The sequence below is a fragment of the Bos grunniens genome, chromosome 24 (genome assembly GCF_055505025.1).
Source record: "Bos grunniens cultivar Pamir isolate PY7600 chromosome 24, Bosgru_T2T1.0, whole genome shotgun sequence".
Taxonomy (NCBI): domain Eukaryota; kingdom Metazoa; phylum Chordata; class Mammalia; order Artiodactyla; family Bovidae; genus Bos; species Bos grunniens.
The window spans coordinates 38,616,151-38,636,696 of record NC_141188.1 but is presented as its reverse complement, the minus strand read 5'-3'; the positions used below and the strand labels follow the sequence as shown (position 1 = coordinate 38,636,696).

Below are 20,546 nucleotides of genomic sequence, written 5' to 3'. Positions count from 1 at the left end.
AGTCTGAAAACAATAAATGAAAATTTCAGAAGTAAACAGTTGATAGGTTTTAACTGCACACCGTCTCAGCAGTGTGATGAAATTCCACTCCATCCTGCCTGGGATCCCCAACCACTGATACCATCATGGCTCCAAGACCCAGGATCACCCAAAGCCTACAGAAAACAAGACAATAAAATGTACTGCCTCGTAAACGGTTGAAGCACAAACCTTTCCCAAAACATCTCCACTGCCTTTAGTATAATTTGGAAGAGTACATGATCTTCTGGGTTTTTTCTTTAGTTCTTCCTGTTCTGATAGCTTTCTTTTCAAAAGTGCTTCAATGTGTGGCACCTGTAATTTATAGAATAATTAAATGCAAGGCCAATTACAATGACTCTTGTACAAGGTAGAGAAAACAGCAGAGAAAATTCAACAATTTGGACAACTCAAGTACAAAGTTACTACATTTCTTTTCTTTTGAGAATATGATCATAGAAATGTAAAGCATCAACCTCACTAATTCTTTTTTTCTTAGTTAAGAATTATATGACCTATAATAAGACTTATGAGTTATACACATAAAGAATATAAGCTCTAAAAAAAACTATTGTCTTTTGTCACTTACTCTCATTTTCTTTGCCACTGATTATTACTTAGGACACTTCAGTGCAAGTTCTCAACTTGGTGTATTATTAATATAACTTACTAGTATTACTAGATCAGCAACACAAACTGCAATTTCTCTGAAAAGAGCACTCCATTATTGTTAGTCTATTTCAATGTCCAGTAAGTGACTGGATTATAATTCCCATATGGCTTAGGACCCCAAAACAATAGTGTCAACATTCCTAATAAAATATGAATGATTAAAAACAAATTATAGGCTAGAATTAAAAAAAAAAAACCTTTCACATACACCTGGAAATTGTACCTGCTGTGTTGTAGAAATGTCAATATTGTGTTTTTTAAGTTCATTTCGCAACTGGGCCTCTTTTAATTTTGCTTCTTCAACTTGGCCTAAAATTAAAAATAAAAACTATCAATTTGTGATAGCTCTTATAATAGTTTTTGGAAAATGTTTTCAATCTCTTGTTTTTTTCCTTTTAATGATTGATGCTAAAATGAAAAATGATAACTATTATAGAAATCTTAAATAAATTAAAAATCTAAAATTAATGTTCACATCTAATATACAAAAAGAAAACACAAAATGAATGCAACTGGAGGTATTATAAACTGCAAACTACAAGTAATCTTGGATAAGTTATTTAATTCTAATCCACCATAATTATATACATAATTACATAAGCATATTCTAAGAAAATAAGACTTTTTAAAGAACAATTTTTAGTACTACAAATTATGTATTATTTCATTACTTAGTTCACATTATCCTCTAAATATCCCTGACATGTGAAAAAATTTGACAAATGGAAAGCAATGATAGTGCACAACTCAGCAAACACCCTAACAGTACAGACATTATTAAAAACTTGTAGCAAATATGCCATGTATTTATTAAAAAATAAATTAGCTATTTCTCTGCTGCAGATGTTTGTAAATTAAACTACACACAGTCAAACTAAAACTTAAATTACACATCACTTTTTCAGTTAAACTGTCATCTAGTATCTTTTGCCAAATGCTAAAGCTAAATATAAACCTTATTATTATGTCAAAACCCTTACATTTATATAGATTCAGATTCCTAATAAAAATTGCAAAATGTTGTAGGTAAGCAAGCTATATGTTTATTTACAGACAAGAACACTTCACCTTAAGACTGAATGATGAGTCATATGAACCACTGCTGCTACCCTTCTGCTGCATCCTGCAGTTCACTCCTAAGTCCAAGGGAAGCAGACAATGTTTGAGTCCCATGGACTCAACCTTCTATCTCACTGTTACCCAAAGCGTCATTTTCTAGCACTTCTGAACACAAAATGACTTACACTTCATCTCATCAAGAAGCTGTTTGCTGGTATCAAATAAAGTTCTGTACACTGTAATAGACTTGGATAATTGGTCCTTTTCTTTTGTAAGCGCTGCCATTTGTTGCTGCTTCTTAACATCTAAGAAAAACATTCAGATAATTTATTTCAATTTTTAAAATGTGACTTTTCCAAAATGTCATCACAAGATTAGATAACTAGTAAGCACCATTTAATGGAAAGCAAAACAGTTATTCAAAGTACCACAAACTCAAGAGTTTATCCTCTAGTTTCCTAGAAACTTACCATTGTAAAACATAAATGGTAGGATATATGATTCTAACGTTCTTGATAAAGCTGGCAGCCGAGGCTCAAACACAATAAAATACTCAGTACTATCCCTTCCAGGACTATTTTCTGCTAGCACTAGACTCTGTATAAAGAGAAGAGCAGTAAGGAAAAACCAGTTTTGAAAACGTATTTGTAAATACACAAATGTTATATATCTCATTATACTCTGTTTTCAAGTAACTGGTAAATTTAAAAGGCAAAACTGACTGACCTGTGAGGTTCATTAAGCATTCACTCAAACATCAGCAGCACCATCCAAGACATAAAACTCTTTGGTATTGGTTTGAAAGCCAAATTATCTTATCAATAAATAGCTTATGCAAAAATTATATACTATAGAAAACTACGAGAAAAAGTATCTTCCAGACCAGAAATAACAATGGCTTCTTATATCTTGACCAGAAATGGCTTGATTTCTATCTTTAAGTTGAAGCAGTGTGAAACAACTGATGGTGTGAAAGTTATAAAAATAATCACAAAGAAATACACAAAGCCCAGTGCTGAGTTTAAGTTACGCTGTTACCATGGAAGCAGACCCATCAGTCCCAGGTGACCAAACAAGAGGTCCTGAAAAGCTCTAAAGATTTGGGCTTTTTAATGTATTTTTCTTCATTAATGCAAACACACAAAAACTCCTGATATATTTTATAGCATATGGCTAGTAAATAATGCAATACAAATATCTATATCCTAAATAATCTTTTCAGTCTTACATGGAAACAATGGGTATTAGCTGTTTTGTTTTTTTAGACCATAGTAATCAAGTTCAGAGAAATAAAATTTTTAAAAATCTAAATCAACAGAACACCACAGAACAATCCACGAAATAATAAAATAAGTCTATCATTAAACCAATGCCCAATCCCACTTGGTTTCTGAAAGCTGTTTTCAATGTACGTATATGAATATAAACACAAAAATAAAACTTCTTACACTTAAAATATGACAAACTTTACTGTAGCAATTTGCTTTCAGCACTAATTTTGATTTTAATTTGATTACAAACAATTCAAGTAAATGTTTAGTTACCAATATTTTACATTTATGCAAAGTATAGATATAATATTCTTTCACTGGGTGATGAACATTTTAGTAAAAAATTTTAGCTAGTACTTATAATACAGCAAAGAAAGAACCTTTATATACCTCTTGGTGTGTTCTCTAGATTAGCCAAAGAAATATAATGACTTGTTAAAAGTTTAATAGGTAGTATCAAATTTCTCTTGAAAATGACTACATCAAGTTATCCTCTCATCATTAGTGTGTAATATCCAGTTCCCCTGATGCTTGGCTAACATTTATCATCAATTTTTTTTTTAATTAAAAAAAAAATGTATTAAAAACAACCAGTCATTACTGTTTTAACTAGCATTTCCCAGATTACTACTGAAGTCATGCTTCTTGTTCATTAGTTATCTATAGCTTCTCTTCCACTAACTGCCTGTTTATATTCGTTATCATTTATTTTTCTACTAAATTGTCTTTTTTCTTATTGATTTGCAGGAAGTTCTTCAGAATATTTTAAAAATATGTTCAATATACTGTACTAATACATTATTATACAAAAATATTATTAATCTTCTATTTATGTAATTAAATATAAAATCTTATCCTTGATGTCTTATTTAAGGAGGCCTTTTCTATCTCAAAGTTTTACAGTTTGTAATGTGTTCAGTTTACCAAAATCCATGGAATAACAGAATTGAAGAGAACTGAAGAGTCCAAAACTGGATTCATATACAAATGGCAACTTGAAATGCAAGCAATGGACAAATATACAGCAGAGTAAAATGTAGATCAAGAAGGCAAATGATAAAGAATTTGAATAACACAATTAACAAACATGAATAATTATAAATTTAGATTAAAGCTTTAAAGAAAGCAGTATACATTCTTTTCTAACAAACGGGAACATTTACAAATGACTATGTTCTAGACCCAGTGTCTCTTAAATGTCCCTAATGACAAGAACCACCTGCACAGATCAGATCCGATTCCACAGCCCTGCCCCAGACCTACCAAATTAATACATGGTCAGGAGCCAAGTAGGACCTGAGAGATTTCTGCTTCTTCAACATGATACTAGGAACCTCTAGTGGAAATTCACATGCATGACACGAAGCTGACAGAACATGTAGCTGTGGGAGAATAGTTTATGTCACCGTCCCAACCTCAGAAATGCGTACAGCAGGGTAACCAAATGCCTGTAACTGTGGCCAAGGAAACAGGACAGCGGTAACCTGGATACAGGGAGTGGGCACCTGTGTTCTTCCAATGCAAATCGACTCTGCATGTTCAAAATGTCTTCCCCGCCCTTCTGTTTTTAAACTTGTGGTTTCATTACCCAATCTTTGTTAGAGTGTAAGAAAATTTCACTTTATCCTCAACCATGATAAAAATAAAAGAACAAGGGTAAATATAAGTAGCAACTGACACTTGCCCTCAATGTCAAGGAATGAAAAGCAGCAGCATGGATGCAGCTGACTGGAAAATCCTACTACCTGAAGAGAACCTTGGCCCAGTACTGCCAAGTCTTTCGAATTCTCCAAATAAACCAGGAATCTAGAGATGTTCAGCTTGTTCGTTGGTCTGGCAAAGACCATTACAGCATTACAGAAAAAGATCTCTTTCTGAAAATTCATGAATTTTTAAAGTGTTGAAAACTAATTAAAATGGAAATGCTGTGATGGTCAGTCTTTGCCAGACCAACCAAGAAGTCGAACTGTAGACCAGGTGCAAGATGGCAGATTCCCCAATTGTTAGCCTAATATCGTTAAAACAATGTGAAGAAAGCTGATGCAAACACTGCTGATAAAACTCTGCAAAGAAAAGTAGATTTTCACTTTAGGATTGATCAAATAAATTATAACCATCAACACAACAATGTAGATTTATTCTCAAGATAAAGATATATGTATGAATGTCAGAGTTGGACCATAAAGAAAGCTGAGGCCAAAGAATTGATGCTTTTAAACTGTAGTGTTGGAGAAGACTCTTGAGAGTCTCCTTAGACTGAAAGGAGATTAAACCAGTCAAGTGTAAAGGAAATCAGTCCTGAATAGTCACTGGAAGGACTGATGATGAAGCTCTAAGACTTTGGTCACCTGATGTGAAGAACTGACTCACTGTAAAAGACCCTGATGCTGGGAAAGATTGAAGGCAGGAGGAGAAGGGGATGACAGGATTGGATGGCCATCACCAACTTGATGAACATGAGTCTGAAAAAGCTACGGGAGTTGGTGATGGACAGGGAAGCTTGGCACACTGCAGTCCATGGGGTCACAGTCAGACACAAGTGAGCGACTGAACTGAACTGACAGATATATAGCAAGGATGTGCGAAATGAGAAAAGATTTCATTAAAGTAGAGTTCTATTATATTAATGAAACTTTACACCCTCCTCCATGTTTATATAAATCACATTCATAGGACATCCATGCAGTGTTAGTGTATATATAGAAAAGTGTGGAAGATTATACACTGAATTGCTAATCGTCAGTATCTCTGAATGGTGACAGTGCAGTGATTACTTTTTTATGTTCTCTCACTGGGTATGCTTTATATAAGCAAGCTATTTCCATTTTGGAAAAAAAAAAGAATGACAAAGATAAGCTAGTTTTACTAAACTTTTCTAGATATGTGTACATTTTACCTGGGCTATGTTTGATTCTATTTCTATCCACAGGATGCTGGCTTTTCAATGAAACATGATTATACTGTCAGTGAAGTTAAAATAATCCAGTCACAGAAAACAGTCATCCACAGGGAAAAGAAAAATAGGGTCTTTTTAACAGTAACAATGATAGTGGGTTCAATGCATAATAGCTCAGAACAAAAATCAAAATATCTGACTTTCCAATTTAATGCTATAATTAGAATATCATCATAGCTATACACACAAAATAACAAGTATAATAATATTGTGGTTTAAACTATTAAATACCAAAACCTTATCTACTAGAGGACAAAAATATTACCGTGATTTCAGCTGAACCTTTCACAAAGGGAAATTCAAGTGTTCTAATTTTCCCATTAAACAGAGGTATGTCATCTTCCTCATTAGAACCTTTGATGGTAGCCATTACAGTGCCAACCAAATCAACTCCAGTATGATTGTTGTAGTCATCCTTAAACAATGAAAAGTTTCAGAAAACTAATTAAAAGAAGCAGAAAAAAGATCAAACACAGAGAAGGACATGGGAAAATCAGAAATATGATCTATTTATGAAGCTCCAAATATTAAATCACCCTGATCCTTCTTACTCCAAATACAGAATTCAGATCTCAGAGTAAGAGCTCTACAGGCAGGAAATAATCCCAGAAACCATAAAAGAACCAAAAGTTTTCACCTAATACAATGACTCCCAACTTTATTAAAAGGACTCACATTTTAAAAAGTGTTATGTACCTTCAGCATCTATTTAAGATCAAGGGAAAACCAGTTTAAGAACCAGTTAAGTTTCATGGTCTAAAAACAAGAAAACACACTGAAGGCGTTAACAACCCTATTTGCCAAGTTTTTAAAAAAATGAAGTCCCACTAGTGTTATTTTACATGTTGTTGTTAATATTCTTAGCAGCCCTATTTTTGCTTACCCTCTGGGTAACCAGAAAGTTTTAAAGAGCTCATTATGATCAGTCATGATGGCAAATCTCTTCAAATTACATACTTAATTACTTCCTGCCCCTCACTGAAATGGACACTGAAGAACTGACTTACTTAACACATTCATAATGCTTACATGAAATAGTGGATTAAAGATATACATTAGTAAAGGCAGGCAGATTTCTGCGTTTTCTAATCACTTCTACTTAGTATATCTGGATTTATTTTATGTATAACTGAATTCATTCTCTATTTGTATTTAAGTATAAAGATACTGATAAGCCTTTCATTAACTTGCATAAATTTTTCCTATAAACTTAAACAGAATAATTCAGATAGGATTCTATAGTAACTATCTCGCACCTTGAAACTAGGAATAATGTTTGTTACCCTTGGTAATTTGGAAGTAAATAAACATTACCGTGATATGAAGATACAAATCTTTGACCAGGGTCCTACTGGCAACTGAGCGAACATTTGAAACAGCTGGTGTAGCTGGCTGAATTTCAGGAACTAACTTCACAGGTTGATTAGGTAGAACATCCACTATAATCTAAGAAAAGGAGCATTCTAATTAACAACACATTAATGGTTTAGTATTTAACGATGAAGAAACAGAGCATATCCTAAATGAAATGAAATACTACCTTCCAAAACATATTTCCATTAAATTCTTAAAACCAATCAACTTTTTAAAACTGAAAATAAAAGGTGTAACATTAATTTTTGAATGTTAACCATTTAAAAACAAATTTAGAAACACTTAACAATACATGTAATTGTTAAAAAAAAATCAGTGCACTAACAATAATGAATGGAGATGATGTATGTTAAAACTACCTTAAAACTTCATTATCTAGAATCCTGAAATGTTATTAACTGAAACATTTTCACATACAACTGATAGAAGCAACCCTGACCATGATATAGATTAATTACTAATCAAGTCCTCGATATAAACAGGGATAAAAAAGTAACTTCAGTATCAGGTCAAGTTTAATCAACATAATTTAAGTATATATTATTCTAAAATTCCTAAAGATGGCATTTATACCTTCCATCCAATAATCAAACCACTTTTAAACAAAACACTTCAAACACTTCATTCCTCAACCAAGTAAGAAAATGTGAAGGTAACTAAAGCTAACTGCCATGCATAAAAAGAGTAAACAAACCTGCTCACTGTTAAGAATATTTGTTTTATCCATCGTAAAACCAAACTGGATACAGTATGTCCCCACCTTGTTAGGAACTGCTTTATCCCTAAGAAGAATGAGATAAGATCACTGGTAACTTTTAAATAAAAGGGAAAGAAATTCAAAGCATTAACATTTCTTTTCCTTCCATGAAAACTAAATGAGTAAGAGAGTTACTTTACTACATTCAACTTCATTCATCAAATACTTCCTGCAATATGAAGCTTAATATCAGGCCCTCTTACCTAGACATTCTATCACAAAACATCTAGAACAAAAACTCTGGATGTGGTAAAAATTGAATATAAAGTTGATAAAGTAGTAAACACAATAAACGCTGAATTACGTATCAAATGAATTTAGCTTCATTTCCACACAAATTTCCATCTCAGTTTTATATTTCAAGTTTATAAACTATCCAACTGATCTTATACTGCTTTGTTTTCCATTTATATGTTCTAAATAAATAACTATGTAATTATACATCTATATATATAAAAGATATTTATTGTAACTAAATTACCAATAAGAAACTTAGTAAGAGGTAGACTTGCCAAACTATTTTGGCCACAAACACAATGAACACATAAATGATGGAGCAGCCAAATAAATAAAATTTAGGAGTAAAACAACTATATACCTGTATCTATCTATCCATATATATATATATATATTAAGAAAAGGAAAAACAATACCTACTGCCTCAACAAATGATGAAACCATGATTACAAATGAACAGCCTGATAACGATACTTACCCAAAATAAAGACCCTAAAGCAAACATCATAATTATGAGTGAAATGCTGAAATGCCCCTTTTGGACTGGGAATGATTTTAGAATAATCACTCTCATCGTATCCATTCAACATTCTACTCTAAGTCCTAGCCAGTGAGGTACAGCAAGGAAAAGAAATAAAACAACTAAGGATTAGAAAGCAATAAACCTATCATTATTCACAGAGATGAGTGTATAAATACCTAAAACTTCATTTTTGTCACTGGTCTGTAATAAGATAACAAAACTCAAAACAGTTAGATATATATATAGTAATCTGACACTGCCTTGATAAGTGCACACTGAAAGGACTCCATTCCAGTGTGATTACATTATTAGATTCAAATGTGTAATTTTCAATAACAAAAACCCCAGAAGGCAAATAAATAGTAAAGTATGGGGAAAATAAGTCAATCAAAACTGTCCCTGAAAAACATGAGGAGGCTGATATACTAGACAAGGACTTTAAAACAACTGTTATAAAGATTCTCAAAGAATTAAAAGATGTGAAAAAAGTCAAGAAAGTAATGTATAGAAAAAGACAAAAATATCAATTAAAGAGAAAACTTAAACCAAAAGCAAGTTCTGCAGCTGAAATGTACAATAACTGAAGTGAAAATCTCACTACAAGTATTCAAAGGCAGATTCAAGTATGTAGAAATCAATGAACTTGAAGATAAGACAGTGGAAATTATACAGTCTGAGGAACAGAAAGAAAAAAGATAGAAGGAAAGTGAACAGAGTGTAAGGGATCTGAGATACATCAAGTGGACCAACACACACTGTGGGAATTCAAAGAGAAAAAAGGGAAAAGGATGGCAGGGACAATTTTTGAAAAATGGCTGGAAATTTCCCTAGTTTGATGAAAGACATTAATATAAATATCCCAGATGCTCAAGGAATTCCAAGTAATATAAAACTCAAAGAGACCAACAGCAAGACACACTAACACAAACTTTCACAGGACAAAGAAAAAGAATATTAGCAGCACCAAGAGGAAAGCAAATCATTACATACACAGCATCCTCAACAAGGTAATTTCTTATCACTAAGTTTGGAAGTCAGAAGGCAGTAGGCCAATGTTCTCAAAGTGTTAAAACAAACTGTCAACCAAGAATGTTACTTCCAGCAAAACTGTCCCTCAAAAATGAGGGAGAAATTAAAACATTCTCAGAAAGGAATTCCCTGGTTGGCCAGTGGTTAGGACACAAGTGATTCCACTGCAGGGAGGTGGGGCACCAGGGTGGGGTTCGGGGGGCAGGGTTTGATCCCAGGTTGTGGAACTAAGATCCTGCATGCCATGCAGCATGGCAAAATTCTCATATAAACAAAAGCTAAGAGAGTTCATTACCACTACACCTGGCCAAGAAGAAATGGTCAAGGTAAAATGAAATAATAATAGATAGTAACTTGAAGCTATGTGGAAAAATAGGGATCTCAACAAAGTTAAACACACAGGTAATTGTGAATGCTGGTATTATTGTGAACAATTTGTACCTTTTGTTTTCTATTTGGCTTAATAAACTAATACATTTAATGAAATAAAGCAATTATTAGTTCAAAAGGCAAAAAGACATTTCTAATAAATGAAACCTTAGACACCATGTATCCAAAACCATTTACAGATTTCAAAGTACAGAAGAAAGAAGCAACACTTGAAGTCACATAGTTAAATAAAAAAACTAGTTCAGTTTTTTTATTTTGTAAGATCTTAAGTTTAGAATTATAGAAATCTCCTATATAATAAAATATTATAAATGCTCTGACAACAGAATTCTTCTGATGTTTTTGATAGTTCTGAAAGCAAATATATCTATCACAACAATCTTTCCCCAAATCATTTTGCAAACTTTGTAGACAAAATATTTTCTATTTGATCATAAATTATTTCTCTTTAGCTAAACAGGCACATGTTGCCAACGCTGATTAACTCTGTAACAAAATATGCATTAAAATATAAAATGATTTGAGAAATACCTGAAGTAGAAGCAGCCATCTTCTTTGTCATTATCCTTTATTTTATTACAACTAAATATTTCTGCCTAGAAGGAAAAGTGGCAAAGGAAGAGAGAGAAATCACAAACATTTAGCATAGTATATTTAGGACAGAAACTTACTTTACCTTTACCAAGGGTGAATCCAGATCACATGTAGATTGATAAATAACACAAACACATGTCTACATATATGTATCTTTATCATGCGTGTGTGACACAAAAGTGAGATTAGTCACAGTGCAAAGATATACCATTAATTATTAAAGGACATATAACAGATCTTAATGGTGGTGACATAATTTTAAGGTAACAGCAGATTGGTGGGACTGATGGTATAAATTAAGGAAGCTAGTTTCCTAAACAGATGACTAAACTGAAACATAAATCCTAAAAGGCATTATCAAATGAGGACCCCTGATATAGTTTGGTTTATTGTTCACTGTGCAGTCTGTTTCAGTTTGGCACTGTCTGGTATGGCAGCCCATAGTGACCACTGAGCACCCGAAATGTGACTGGCTCAGACTGAGGAGTGTAAGCGTAAAACACACAGCAAATTTCAAAGACCTGGAAAGATGTGAGCATGCAAAACATCATTATTAAATTTTAAAATACTGAGTACATGGTGAAATGGTAATTTTTTAATATATTAGTTTAAAACTAATATATATTAATATATTAAAATTAATTTTATTTATTTCTTGTTAATGTGGCTACTAGCAGAATTTAAGTATCACATGTGGCTAGTATTGTATTTCTATCAGATTGGGCAGCTTTAGACTCTCAAACCGTCTGTCCACTCTACTTACTCTGTACTCTATCAATCATTTTTCTTTCTCTCACTTTCTATATTATCTCTTAATAATATTTAGTGGTTTTCTGTCTTGTGCTACTGCTCTTTAGACTTACTTCTGAAACTTACCCTGGTATATTTTTTAAAAATCTAAGTGATGAAATGGGTTACTTTCTAGTTCTACAGGATATACACACTGCATTTTTATATTAAACTACATTTAATTTTATGTTAAATCTAAGAGCTACTTTTAACTTCTAAAATGCTTTCTATGACTTACATTTGCTGGAGGTCGGTTCCCACTGTTTGCCAGTTTCCACATTTTCATGGAAATACGTGCTGGATTAATATTTTTAATGATACTGTCATCTTCAGAAATAACAGTAATCATAAAATCTGTAATGGGGAACATTAAAAAGTTATTTTCTTTCTAGTTCAATTAGTGGATTTGGTTAAATAATTCTATGTCTTAAAGCATACATCTTCTTTAAATGTTAATAATAAAATTCTGATGAAGAAATAAAACTATAATTAGTCTTTCCCAACTATTTGTCTACAGAACTATACAACCATTACAGGTATTGGATATAGATCAATAGTGCTAAACCTCCCACAGAAATCTAATAAATACATCTTTGATCCTTCAGTATTGTAAAGACGATGATGTACAACTCTCATGTGTTTGTATAAACATATTATGTTCCTACTTCATGCCATAAATGATGCTATATAAAGAGAGAAAAAGAAAAACACATTTTTGCCATTAATAGTCCTTTGTCTTATTTTCACAGTCTGCCAAGCAAGACCAAAAAGGGTAGGCTGTGTTATCTGCAGCACAGGGAACTATATTTAATATCCTGTGATAAATCATAATAGAAAAGAATATGAAAAAGAACGTGTATATGTATGTATAACTGAATCACTCTGCCATACTGCAGTGATTAAGACAACACTGTAAGTCAATTATACTTCAGTAAAAAATAAAAAGAAAAGTTAGACTGAGACTCAGCAATCTAGGTCAAATGGTTACAAATCTATATGCTTTATGTAGTCTGCGAATACAGTGTTTACCTTCTTTTATGATTTTTCAATAGCATACCATAGTTAAACTAGTAATATTCCCTTATATGTATCATCTATAATATTCATTGGTCACCTATTACAGTTTTTACACAGGAAATAGGACTTATCTCCTCAAACAGATTTAAAAGTTTATGTATATACATAATTATTTTAAAATAGTGTTAAATTTCACTTTAAACTTTCTGGTCTGCTTCTTTCACCGCACAGGAATTCATCCATTCAAGAAAATCAAAGTCTTCAAGAAAATGACCTATGCAAAGCAAATATAATTTCCTATTGACTTGACAGCTGCCATATTACACAGGAATCATCTGCTTAGTTGATTGTCTCCTACATTAGACTGAACTCAATGAAAACTGCCATGTTCATTACTGGAACTAAGAATCTAGCATAGTGGGTGGGCATAGCAGATATTCAGTAAATCTTTGCTGTTACGAAGTGTCTTTGCTGCTGCTGCTGCTGCTAAGTCACTTCAGTCGTGTCCGACTCTGTGTGACCCCACAGACAGCAGCCCACCAGGCTCCACCATCCCTGTGATTCTCCAGGCAAGAACACTGGAGTGGGTTGCCATTTCCTTCTCCAAGGCATGAAAGTGAAGTCGCTCAGCTGTGTCCGACTCTTAGCGACCCCATGGACTGCAGCCCACCAGGCTCCTCCATCCATGGGATTTGCCAGGCAAGAGTACTGGAGTGAGGTGCCACTGCCTTGTCTTTAATTGTAAATTATGTGATGCATTTCTATCCAAATTAAATTGAACAGTCCTCAATTTGGTTTAACAGTGCAACATATTTAGTGGAACACACCCTCACAGCTCCTGCCATTCAGCAGTTCATACTTCTTTGGCAGAATCTCACAATTCAGTGAATTAATAAACACAAACTGAACTACTTTAAGCTATCAGCTTATACATGAACTTTAAGTTCATTCTTGACCATTAAAGCAATGTAGGATATAGAGGAGAGGGAAAATAAAGCTAAGTCAAATATACTTTCTTTGCCATTTAAAAGTCCACAACATGATTGCTTTTTTATCATGTTGAACACCTGGGATAAATAATTTACCGTATTAATCCAAGAGGCAAATTATCACCACAAATTTATTTTAAAACTGAATTACTCACCAGTGAAAATACCCCCTGCTAAAAAGGAAGCATCCTTGTCATATTTAACATTGAGACGAATGGGTTTTTCAGGGTCTGGAAGAATGATCAACTTAATTATGGGTCCTTCTATGGTATTCTTGTTATAAATGGCTTTAACCTGCATATTATGTTCTCCTCTAAAAAGAAAGAAAAAGGGAGAGTGGGGAGCAGGGTTCAAATTGTATTAGTTATAATTAAAAATTCTGAGACAATTTATACAAAGTTTAACTCATTTAGGAAACCTCTCTACTCCTGTTTCATTCCAACTCCTAACTAACACTAAATAGCAGCTATGTATTACTCTTAACTTCAAGTAATAATAAAAATCAATCTCTATAATACCAATAACTATCAATACTTTCAGTTCTTACCTAGGGGCCAAAACACTGAACACTCCAAAATTAGCCCTGCCCCTTTCATCAGTTTTATGCTGTTGGTTTGAAGGAGTGAGCTAAAAACAAAACAAAACGGTTAATTAGAAAATTCTACAAATCAAATTCTTTTCCTCTATTACTATTTAAAAAGCTACATTTGCACACACTCTAAAATCTAAAATTGTCTAATTTAAACTAGCTGAAATAATATAATATGTAATCACATAATACAAAGGATAATGATCATTCACATTGATCAGTTAAACTAGAATTTTGTGTATTTCAATTATTAAGTTGCAGAATTCAGTGTTTACTCTTTCAATAATGCTGATATATCAAGTGAAGTTTGGTCACATAAATACAGAAGGTATGTGCCAAAATCGGGGGGTTGTGGGAGACAGTGCAGGAGAAATAAACATAAATACTCATACAAAATTTTAAGTCAAGGCATAACACCATGTCTATCATTAGTTACTTCATCCTTCTCTTAATGTTTACACAGATGTGCTTCTTAAATCTTTGCTGCAATACTACCTTTGTAGTGATAATCAAGCTTTTACTTTTAAATGATTAAGAATCAATGGCCACATTCCCTAATCACTTGTTAGAAGAATCTTTCAGTCTTTTGCAGATGCTTCTCTAAAAACGAGGATCATACTCTTATTTGGGGTACAATTTAATCACTATTTAACACTCTTGGAAGCAAACACTAAGAACAAAAGTAAATTTGAAGACTGCAGTAGCAGAAAATCAGACTCTCTCCTAATCCTAATACTTAACTTCTGTTTAACGGAACCTAAAGATTAGGTCATTATGGTACATGCAAAAAAAAAAAAAAAAGCAATAGTTGGTGAGACACAAGTGAGAAAGAGTAATTTAACTGCTAAAATAAAACCCTGCATTTGTATCTGCCTCATTTACCTTCCAATCTATCCTCTCTCAACCTATCTTTTTCAGTCTTTCTCCCATCTGGGTCCTAAATCTTTGCTGCTAAGCCAGAAGTCAGTCTTCTATTTCAGGTTATATAACACCAATACTGTAGTCCTTTTTGACAGGCATAAGACTTTTGACCCTTTTTACTCTACCTTGAAAACTAGTCCATGTGGATGACCAGTCATTCCTGGCACTTTAACCCCCTGTATAGTTTTTATTTACTTTTTTTTAAAACTGCACACATGGCTTATAGGATCTTAGTTCCCTGACCAAGGTGCACCCACGACCCCTGCACTGGAAGCATGGAATCCCAACCACTGGACCACCAGGGAATACTCTTCTGTACAGCTTTTAAGATAAACAAGTTGGGTCCTGTGAAATCCTTACTGAAATTCTTAACTAATGGATTAATTTCAAGAGAACTGTGTATTTACATAATATAAACTGTTTGTATCCACTAAAATTATAAAATCTCTGGAGGGATACTCAAGCCTGGCTAAATACAATTCCAAGATCTCTTTTCTGTGTTGCCTGGCAACAACCTGGCTAGGACAAATGAGTTCCCTTCAACCAACAGGAAAAACTTGTCAAAATACAACCCTGCAAGGGCCTGACAGCACCTTCCCCTTCCCCTCGCAGGAGGGCATCCAACTTTGTGCAAGACATCCAAATTCTCCTCTAGATCCTAACCTAACTATTCCAATACTCATGTTAACAACTGGTACCTAATCCTGGTACCAGACAGAATGTGGTCCACTGGAGAAGGGAATGGCAAATCACTTCAGTATGCTTGCATTGAGAACCCCATGAACAGTATGAAAAGGCAAAAAGATAGGACACTGAAAGATGAACTCCCCAGGTCGGTAGGTGCCCAATATGCTACTGGAGATCAGTGGAGAAATAATTCCAGAAAGAATGAAGGGATGGAGCCAAAGCAAAAACAACACCCAGTTGTGGATGGGTCTGGTGATAGAAGCAAGGTTCGATGCTGTAAAGAGCAATATTGCATAGAAACCTGGAATGTTAGGTCCATGAATCAAGGCAAATTGGAAGTGGTCAAACAGGAGATGGCAAGAGTGAACATCAACATTCTAGAAATCAGCGAAGTAAGATGGAATAGAATGGGTGAATTTAATTCAGATGACCATTGTATCTACTAGACCATTATATCTCCATCTAGAAATGGAGTACCCATCATAGTCAACAAGAGTCCAAAATGCAGTACTTGGATGCAATCTCAAAAACGACAGAATGATCTCTGTTCGTTTCCAAGGCAAATCATTCAATATCACAGTAATCCAAGTCTATGCCCCAACTAGCAACACTGAAGAAGCTGAAGTTGAACGGTTCTATGAAGACCTACAAGACCTTCTAGAACTAACACCCAAAAAAGACGCCCTTTTCATTATAGGGGACCAGAATACAAAACTAGGAAGTCAAGAAACACCTGCATGAACAGGCAAATTTGTCCTCAGAGTACAGAATAAACCGGGGCAAAGGCTAATAGAGTTCTCCCAAGAGAATGCACTGGTCATAGCAAACACCCTCTTCCAACAACACAAGAGAAGACTCTACACATGGACATCACCAGATGGTCAACACTGAAATCAGATTGATTATATTCTTTGCAGCCAAAGATGGAGAAGCTTTATACAGTCAGCAAAAACAAGACCAGGAGCTGACTGTGGCTCAGATCATGAACTCCTTATTGCCAAATTCAGACTTAAATTGAAGAAAGTAAGGAAAACCACTAGACCATTCAGGTATGACCTAAATCAAATCCCTTATGAGTATACAGTGGAAGTGAGAAATAGATTTAAGGGACTAGATCTGATAGAGTGCCTGATGAATTATGGACAGAGGTTCGTGACATTGTACAGGAGACAGGGATCAAGACCATCTTAGGGAAAAGAAATGCAAAAAAGCAAAATGGCTGTCTGGGGAGGCCTTACAAATAGCTGTCAAAAGAGAAGCGAAAAGCAAAGGAGAAAAGGAAAGATACACCCATTTGAATGCAGAGTTCCAAAGAACAGCAAAGAGAGATAAGAAAGCCTTCCTCAGAGATCAATGCAAAGAAACAGAGGAAAACAACAGAATGGGAAAGACTAGAGATCTCTTTTAGAAAATTAAAGATACCAAGGGAACATTTCATGCAAAGATGGGCTCAATAAAGGACAGAAATGGTAGGGACCTAACAGAAGCAGAAGATATTAAGAAGAGGTGGCAAGAATACACAGAAGAACTGTACAAAAAAGATCTTCATGACCAAGATAATCCTGGTGTGATCACTCACCCAGAGCCAGACATCCTGGAATGTGAAGTCAAGTGGGCCTTAGGAAGCATCACTACAAACAAAGCTAGTGGAGGTGATGGAATTCCAGTGGAGCTATTTCAAATCCTGAAAGATGATGCTGTGAAAGTGCTACACTCAATATGCCAGCAAATTTGGAAAACTCAGCAGTGGCCACAGGACTGGAAAAAGTCAGTTTTCATTCCAATCCCAAAGAAAGGCAATGTCAAAGAATGCTCAAACTACTGCACAATTGCACTCATCTCACATGCTAGTAAAGTAACGCTCAAAATTCTCCAAGCCAGGCTTCAGCAATACGAGAACTGTGAACTTCCAAATGTTCAAGCTGGTTTTAGAAAAGGCAGAGGAACCAGAGATCAAATTGCCAACATCTGCTGGATCATCGAAGCAAGAGAGTTCCAGAAAAACATCTATTTCTGCTTTATTGACTATGTCAAAGCCTTTGACTGTGTGGATCACAATAAGCTGTGGAAAATTCTGAAAGAGATGGAAATACCAGACTACCTGACCTGCCTCTTGAGAAACCTGTATGCAGGTCAGGAAGCAACAGTTAGAACTGGACATGGAACAACAGACTGGTTCCAAACAAGAAAAGGAGTACATCAAGACTGTATGCTGTCACCCTGCTTATTTAACTTATATGCAGAGTACAACATGAGAAAAGCTGGGTTGGAGGAAGCACAAGCTGGAATCAAGATTGCTGGGAGAAATACCAATAGCCTCAGATATGCAGATGACACCATCATTATGGCACAAAGTGAAAAGGAACTAAAAAGCCTCTTGATGAAAGTGAAAGTGGAGAGTGAAAAAGTTGGCTTAAAGCTCAACATTCAGAAAACGAAGATCATGGCATCCGGTCCCATCACCTCATGGCAAATAGATGGGGTAACAGTGGAAACAGTGGCTGACTTTATTTTTCTGAGCTCCAAAATCTCTGCAGATGGTGATTGTAGTCATGAAATTAAAAGATGCTTACTCCTTGGAAGGAAAGTTATGACCAACCTAGACAGCATATTGAAAAGCAGAGACATTACTTTGTCAACAAAGGTCCGCCTAGTGAAGGCTATGGTTTTTCCTGTGGTCATGTACGTTTGTGAGACTTGGATTGTAAAGAAAGCTGAGCACCGAAGAATTGATGCTTTTGAACTGTGGTGTTGGAGAAAACTCTTGAGAGTCTCTTGGACTGCAAGGAGATCCAGCCAGTCCATCCTAAAGGAGATCAGTCCTGGGTGTTCATTGAAGGACTGATGTTGAAGCTGAAACTCCAATACTTTGGCCACCTGATGCAAAGAGCTGACTCACTGGAAAAGACGGATGCTGGGAAAGATTGAGGGCAGAAGGGGACGACAGAGGATGAGATGGTTGGATGGAATCACCAATTCAATGGACATGGGTTTGGGTGGACTCCGGGAGTTGGTGATGGAGAGGAAGGCCTGGCGTGCTGCGGTTCATGGGGTCACAAAGAGTCGGACATGAGTGAGCGAGTGAACTGAACTGAACCTAATCCTGGACTTCCTGGTATCCAAGCACTATGTTTGCACCCAAACATTACAAGGCCATGTTCATGCTTGCTGATTTCCCTAGACTAGGTCTCAGTAGAGGTTCAACAGCTCTACCCAGGTAGCTCTCCAAAAGGCAGGCAGAGCACAGCTACTCATATGACTCTCTTGCTTCACCCTTAGAGCTTTTAAGTTTCCCCAATAATGCCTGTTTCATAACCCAGACTGCAGGTCATTGTATCTAACTTCTTCCACCTTGTCAGCATTACCTATTCGTAATCTGAAATTCAGATATTATTAATACTGTGTAATAACAGTCATAATTAGAGACTGCTATCTCTTGTTACACTGTTTGCAAGATATAAACTGTACTTCCTCAAAATAACTATTAAAATGTTAGACTGACAAAATAAGCAATTAACTTGGGCAAACTCCAGGAGAGAGTGAGGGTAAGGGAGACCTGGCATGCTACAGTCCATGGGACCACAAAGAGTCGGACACAACTTAGTGACTGAATAACAAAAACAAAACTAAGCAATAGTGAAGATTATATAAGATATTATTTTTTAAAAAAAAGAAAGGTAACAGCTAAAGATACGATGATCCTGAGAATGAAAGCCAAAATTTTAAGTGAGAATTATTTAAGGATGTTTAAAACGTACCTTTAAATTGTTAGCTTTTACAAGACTTATTTTAACCTGTGGCACAGGTGCTGGATTATCCCACTGATCACAAAGTTGAACAATGAGAGGATTCTGCAATTCTCTTCCATTAATCACTGGAATGGACTAAAACATATACAAATCTTTTAAGAAGCACTAACACATGCCGAACAATATGATTACTGTTTAAGTGAAACAATCACTGAATTTATCTGTTTTACTCACAAATAGCTCCTTTTATCCATTAAAATAAACTTCTGAAATTCAATTACACTGTCACTAATAATACTCTTCTTATAGAAATGATTAAAAATTTGATAAAAGGGAAAATATATTTGACATTACTGGCTTCCAGAGCTAGTCAAGAATTCTGAAAATTACATGTTGCAAGGACTGCAATGGAAACAGAAGTTTATCTCAGGCTCTCATATTTAGCACTGGTCAATCTACAGTCTAACTCCTCCACCAATTGTTGGCACTCTGTCAAGTCTACATGAAGCAGTATGCACAGCTTTCCAGCTCCTAGTCAAATAGGGCTAGTCATGGATAAACTTAAACAAAACAGTGTAGACTTAAAATGATTCTTGCCTTTCCCTTAATCCAAATAAGGCCTGTGTAACTCTGGGAATTTGTATGCTGACCTAGGTATATCAAAGAAAACCCACTGTCAAGCAAGAAACCTGTTAAAAGTCCAATCCTCTGTATCAGATGTTAAAAGTTAAAGAAAAAAAGAAGATAGGAAAGACATAACTAGCAAAAAAGGAAAGTGATTTATCACCTCTCTCCTACTAGTAATGTTCCCTCTGCTTCCTCCATCCCTCCAATTATGTTAGGAGGTTGCTAACAAGTGGGAGAAACATCAATAATGTGTTAGGAACTTTTTTTTAAAAGATACCCTTGAAGCTGGTTTATGCTT

At 34.8% G+C, this 20,546-nt stretch overlaps 1 protein-coding gene across 3 annotated transcripts in view; it reads right to left on the bottom strand.

The window, feature by feature from the left end:
- SMCHD1 (structural maintenance of chromosomes flexible hinge domain containing 1) overlaps nt 1-20,546 on the bottom strand; it is a 127,985-nt gene that overhangs the window by 30,032 nt on the left and 77,407 nt on the right. For 2 of the 3 annotated variants that reach the window (XM_086373087.1, XM_086373088.1), the window contains exons 30-41: nt 19,631-19,756; nt 14,223-14,302; nt 13,831-13,988; nt 11,908-12,023; nt 10,818-10,882; nt 8,045-8,132; nt 7,291-7,422; nt 6,242-6,391; nt 2,220-2,346; nt 1,935-2,054; nt 914-999; nt 211-333 (exon numbers count right to left, since the gene is read on the bottom strand). In XM_086373087.1, the coding sequence (XP_086229213.1) occupies nt 211-333; nt 914-999; nt 1,935-2,054; nt 2,220-2,346; nt 6,242-6,391; nt 7,291-7,422; nt 8,045-8,132; nt 10,818-10,882; nt 11,908-12,023; nt 13,831-13,988; nt 14,223-14,302; nt 19,631-19,756 (1,371 nt within the window). Of the gene's footprint in view, nt 1-210; nt 334-913; nt 1,000-1,934; nt 2,055-2,219; nt 2,347-6,241; nt 6,392-7,290; nt 7,423-8,044; nt 8,133-10,817; nt 10,883-11,907; nt 12,024-13,830; nt 13,989-14,222; nt 14,303-19,630; nt 19,757-20,546 lie in introns of those variants that run through there. The other variant, XR_015153908.1, reaches the window with a different exon arrangement.